The following is a 6,000-nucleotide window of genomic DNA, read 5'->3' on the forward strand; positions in this document are numbered from 1 at the left end:
CTCTTCTTCAGGGACCTCGGGCTTTCTTATTAAGGCTTTCAATTGATTGGATGAGGCCCACCCACAATATGGAGGGTGATCTGCTTTGATTAGAGTCCACGATACAATGTTAATCTCATCTAAAAAAATACCTTCACAGCATCTCTGCTGGACAGGCAAACACGTGGGCACCCTAGCCCAGCCATGTTAACACGTAAAATTAACTATCACAGGTGATTTCCATAAAAGGCCAGCATAACTAGATTGTTATAACTAAAATAACTTTATTAGATGAACTTAGTTTTTAAAGAACTTTTAAGCCAATGCCTTCATAAAAATGGTGTTTTATTGTAAAGGGACTATGCCATGCTCTCGATTACTGTAAAATCACGGTCACACCTCTGTATTTGAAGCAGTGCTTTGAGCAAGTGCTCAGGTGCTGGGTTGTAGTGAGTGAGCACGAGAAGGCCTGTTCCCCTCCTCTCTGTAGTGCCCCAGACGCCCACGGCCCACGTCCTGCCCCTACGAGGGCAGTCCCATGATGGCCTCGCCCTGGCAGGCTTCCTCTGGGTCTGTCTGCTGCTGGGTGGGATCTCACCGTGTGGGATGGCACGAGAGGCCCAGAGGCGTGGTTGGTGACCAGGATGGCCTCTGACACCCAGCCCAGGCGTGGCATCGGCCTGGTTCTGGAAATTTGGTCACGCTGCAGCAGTGTGCCCTGGACAGGCAGAGAAGCGTGCAGGGCACCTGTCTGGGGTTGCCGTATGGCTGGGCACGGTAGTCGTCCCCAAAGGAGATGATGGAATGTTCTTGTAGTCAAACCCGTTCTGATCCAAGGCCGTTTCTCTCGTGAATTTGCTTCAGCCTGGGGACGAGAGCACAGGCATGAATGGATTTTCAGCCTCAGGCTGAGCTCACGAGAGCTGAAATGGGCGTCAAAACTGTGTCTTTAGAGATGTTCACATTCCAGCACAAAATGTGGCTTTTAAAAATATGACTTATATGTAATTTCCTTCACTTTTTGAAAGAAAGTGAATCCAACAGGAACATGCCCCATCTCTGGAAGCACATGTGAGCAGACTTGCTGTGGTCACTCCGATTCCTAGGGCCATGTCCGGGGACCGTGCTGGGACCTCTGTGGCCACCATGGGGACACAGCCCAGTGACCCGGATGTTGCAAAAACTTGTGTTCCTGCAGCCTGAACTGAGTCTGAAGCAGGAAGATCTGGCCGAGGGGAAGCACGTGAAAGCCGCCAGAAGGGCCCACAAGAGGAAGCAGAAGCCGGAGGTGGAGGCGGCGGGAGCCCCGGGGCCGGAGGAGGCCGCCTTCAGCGAGTACTCGGAGAAGGAGCCCGTGCTGTCGGGAGTGGGGGACGAAACCGACTCCGCGGTGCAGAGCATCCAGCAGGTGGTCCCCTTCCTGCGGGGGCGGGGCATCCGGGGGAGCAGCTGGGGGGCGCGGGGACCTCACCCGTACCCCTGCGGACACGCTGATGCTGGCCGGGGCCCCGCGGTGGCGGGCGCTCCACGGGGCACTTCTCCCATAAGCCAGCGTCAGCGACGCACTTCCCAGCTCAGATCTAGAGGTCACACTTGTCACTGTGAATCGCGGCTTGACCGTGGCGCCTGGGCGGGACAGCCGCCCCCGCCCGCGTGGGAACCGGGTGGTTTCTGGGGTTATAAGAGGCCCACGTGTGTCCCCTTAGCGTGGGAGTGGGGCCCGCTGCATCTGCCCCTGGTGAGGTCACACCCGAGGTCCCTGGAGGGTCGGCGGAAGCAGAGATGCACGTGGCCAGCCCGTCTGCTGCTTTTAACGGAAGCCTCCGATTCGCTCTCTTTGGTTTTGAGGCTCGCGATTCTCTCACCGACGTGTGTCTCGTACTTGGTTTGGGGCGCTAATCGTAACCGCAGACATTCTTTCACTTATTTGGCTGTTCGTTCCTCTCCGTGGAGAAGATGCTGCTTCTCCTGGATTTTCTCACTCCTGGTGCCGCAGATGTGGGGGTTGCTCTTTGTAGCTTGATCGCTGGGGTTTTCGTTCGCCAGCGACAAGGTGCGGCAGAGGAGCGACCGGAAAACGCAGAGCGCGCCTTCTTCTGCCTTTCTCGTCGTTACTTTCCTCTGTTTTTGCCCTGGCCCGTGAGATCTTTTGTTTTTCGGTTCAGCGAGCGGCTCCGTGGTCCTGTCTGTATCTTACTGCTCTGCTTCACTAGAATTATTTTTCTGGGACAAAACTAACTTGGTTTAATCCTTCACCAAAAGACGTTTTCCTGTCTTCCTTCGGGCCAGGCGGGGGGCCAGGCATGGGGTTCCTGCAGCGGAAGGCTCTGCCGCTGGCCGTTCTGCAGACTGTTAATGGTCCTGCATTGTGTGTGACCCTTGCAGGTGGTAGTGACCCTGGGTGACCCCAACGTGACCACTCCGTCGAGCTCAGTGGGCCTGACCAACATCACCGTGACCCCTATCACCACCGCCGCTGGCACTCAGTTTACCAGTCTCCAGCCCGTGGCCGTTGGGCACCTAAGCACCCCGGAGCGCCAGCTGCAGCTGGACAACTCCATCCTGACCGTGACCTTTGACACGGTCAGCGGCTCCGCCATGCTGCACAACCGCCCGAACGACATCCACATCCACCCCCAGCCCGAAGCCTCGAACCCGCAGTCCGTCGCCCACTTCATCAATCTGACCACGCTGGTCAACTCCATCACGCCCCTGGGGAACCAGCTCGGCGACCAGCACCCGCTCACGTGGCGCGCGGTGCCGCAGACGGACGTCCTGCCGCCCGCCCCGCCGCAGGCGCCCCCCCCGCCGCAGGCGCCCCCCCCGCCGCAGGCGCAGGCCGAGCCCCAGCAGCAGATGTACAGCTACTGAGTCGCGCGCCCCGGAACTCAGACAGAGACCGACACACGGCTGTTCTTTTTTATTTTTGAGATTCGTTTGCTGGATACCAAACCGAGAAAAAAAAATCATTATGGCAATGTGAGGTTGACTTAGCTTTGCAGAGCTCTCCCCGGATCCCCCGCCCGGCATCACAGTCTGTCGGCGCGCCTCGAGTGACCCCCGGCAGGTGGCCGCACGTGCCAGCCGCGCGGCCCGTGCCCAGCAAGGTGGCGCGTCACTGGCCCGGCCTTGTCGCGGCGGCCGCCCCCAGCAGAACTCAGTCTGGGGGACGCGGGCTCTGGGAAAGTGGGGCAAGCGGGAGCAGAGAGGCGAGTGATATGTCAGGAGGAACACAGTGGCTCGCCTGCCTCCTTCAGGGCGTAGTTACCGCAGCGGGGGACGCAGTGAGGATCCCCACGGGGCAGCGCGCCGCGAGGAAACTCCCGATTTCTCGCTTCTGGGTGTTTTTGGCGAATGAGCAGTTAGACGTTAAAGTGACATTTATTTTCTTTGAAATTTGAGTTGAGTCAAATTTGTTATACAACTTTGGGCCGAAGATGTGTGAGAAGGCACCCTGTGGCCGCGGACGACCCTCTGGGCGCAGTCGGTCCGGGCGAGGGGTCCCTGGGGTCGCTGACTCGGGCCTCAGAGGTGTCTTTGTAACATAACGTGGATCGATGTTTTGTATCTTTTTTTTTTTTTTTTACTTTATTTCAAGCTTATGTATTCAAGACTGTCGTGGCCACGTTGTTTTTGATTTTTAACATGCTGAAGTCGTTTGCACTGTAGGAATGTTGGTCCGCGTGCAGCTCTGCATGGCTTCTCAAGCACAAGGGACACAGCACCGCGTGTGACAAGTCCCTTCTGGTGGCTCCTGCAGAGCTGCCTGGGGATCCTCTGCCAGCCAAATATATTTATTACGGCTGAGACTCAGCCAAACCCACCGAAGAACAGGGAAGAAATTCGTGTTTTCTTTCTGTCACAACTGAATTCCAAAGGTTGACGTGTTTTAAGACCAGTGTTCTAGAAGAATGTTGAACGAGCTTGGCTCTTCACAGCAGGAAAATAGAGGTTTTTCTGAAGTACAGAGGTACTGCCGTTTCCTGCCGGGCAGCAATGAAAGCAGAAGAGGTTAGTTCACGAGGAGAAGCGTGAACAGCCTTCGTGGACGAACGTGCCGAGTAACAGCCACGTCTCCGTCCCTGGGACATGCGCTTTCACGCATGTGAGCACCTGTCAGAGGCGCTGGGCCAGGCTCACGCCCTCCTGCTGCTCAGCCAGGGACACAGGGGCTCAGTGTTTACCCTCCTGATACCTTGTAACGCTGTCCACAATGACATCATAACATTTGCCTTATTCTGGCCTCCTCACTCTTTATCGTGCATCCTATATTCCTTGGGAGATCCACGTGGAGGAAAGAACGACAAGGAGTCAAGAAGTGGATACATAGGCCGGAGGAATCTTGTGTTGCCGGTGAGGCTAAGGATGATTCGTTCTGCAAAATGCAAGTTTCCCAGCACTTCACTTTATTCCGAGTAGCAAGATTCTGAGGCTAGGGCTAGAATTTGTTTCGTGCAATGCATGCCTTCAGAACTACGGAGATGCTCACACATGCAGTACGTAAGAGGGTCTCCAGACACAGCTCAGTCACACTTCTGTCTCCTACCTGGCGGTCGAATTCATAGTGGGAGATTATTTGACTTTTTAATTTATGATAATTATTTTTATGTTATTTATGTATATAATTAACTGCTTTATACACAATAGTTTCATCAAATGAACTTGGGCTAGGAGTGATATATTTTCTAAAATATTGTCTTCATTCTCCAAATATAAATGGTCTGGGTACCCACGGGATCATCAAGAGCACCAAGGTTCCTAACGTATTTTTTTAAAAAATCACTGACAATTTTTTTTTTTTTTTTGCTCTTGCAGCATAGAAAGGGTGAATGACCAACTAAAAATACAAACACGATTAATCCTCTGTTAGCCTTTATCTCTTACTCCTCGTCCCGGTGTAATAAAGGCCTTTTAAATCACAATTTTATTTTTTTAAAGACATTGTTTTCGTGCCTGGAGTAAGGATGCATCAGATGTTTTTAAAGCACCTCGTGTAGGCTGTGTGGCCCTGGTGCCCTCCCACTGTTCCTTCACACACACCAGTGGAACGATCCTTCGTGTAACCATCAGTTAGAACTCTGAATAAAAATCGGATTCGCTCCTGAGTTTTCTGTAGACACACTTGGTCTTAATAGGGTCACTATGGGAGGCAAAATAGGTCCCTGTCGTCTTAAAACCATTGCTATGAATTTGCATACAAGGGACTGGGGAGCAAAAAAAAAAAAAAAAAGTGCCACTCAGCGAAGAGAGTCCCCGACTGTAGATTGTTCTGCACATACATCCCTGTGTACTGATGGGAAGTGTTTAAATTTTCGACCGATCCCAGGTGGACAGCTATGTTCATAGGAGCGGCCACCAAGCTCTGTGAGTCCGTGTTGGTTATTCTAAGATATCTCGGGAACTTACTCGTGACCTGTGGATTTGTAAAGTTGTGTAGTTCCGTGTCACTTTCACGGTGTGAATCTCGCGGAGCTGGATCCAAGGCCACGGTGGCGAGGAGGGGACTGGGTCTCCGGAGCGGCGCTCGCGGGGGACGCGTGGCCTGTGCCGGGCGCCACCTCACCGTGCCCGACAGGAGCCCGCCTTGGAGAATCCCGGGTGTGGGGGGCAGAGTCACGGACCTTACGCGTTCTTTCCGGCCACGGCGTCCGAAGGCGTAGAGCTCATGGCTTCTCAGCCCAAGACGGCATCGTCGGTGACGTCCCGTGGGATTTTGAAAGGCATTGAGACTGTTTTGAGAAGTTGAGTGTGTTTTGTGTCCCATCAGTTTGTATAATGACAAATAAAAGGTGCAGTGACCTGTGTTTTTCACTTGCTGGCCCTCTGCCCAAACTGCCCGTCCCGTGTCATCACACACTGGGCGTCATTTGAGGACGGTTGTGGCTCCCCTGCCCATTGTGTCGTGTTTCCTGCCCAGCCCGGAACCCATACAGTCTTCGGGGCATTTGAAATGTTCCCGGACATACTGAGCTGTCAGAAGCTTTCACAGGGGGTTAAAAAAAGGCAATGAAGAAGGTGCAT

General features: G+C 53.8%; 1 protein-coding gene across 2 annotated transcripts in view; it reads left to right on the forward strand.

Moving 5' to 3' along the window:
- Positions 1 to 5,790, forward strand: part of PRDM15 (PR/SET domain 15) — a 65,860-nt gene extending 60,070 nt beyond the window's left edge. For both annotated transcript variants that reach the window (XM_036097267.2, XM_036097269.2), the window contains 2 exons: positions 1,178 to 1,387; positions 2,365 to 5,790. In XM_036097267.2, coding sequence (XP_035953160.2) covers positions 1,178 to 1,387; positions 2,365 to 2,850 — 696 coding nt within the window. In that variant the 3' untranslated portion in view covers positions 2,851 to 5,790. The remainder of the gene's footprint in view (positions 1 to 1,177; positions 1,388 to 2,364) is intronic.
- The last annotated feature ends 210 nt before the right edge of the window (positions 5,791 to 6,000 follow it).

This window comes from Halichoerus grypus, chromosome 1 (genome assembly GCF_964656455.1).
Source record: "Halichoerus grypus chromosome 1, mHalGry1.hap1.1, whole genome shotgun sequence".
Classification (NCBI taxonomy): domain Eukaryota; kingdom Metazoa; phylum Chordata; class Mammalia; order Carnivora; family Phocidae; genus Halichoerus; species Halichoerus grypus.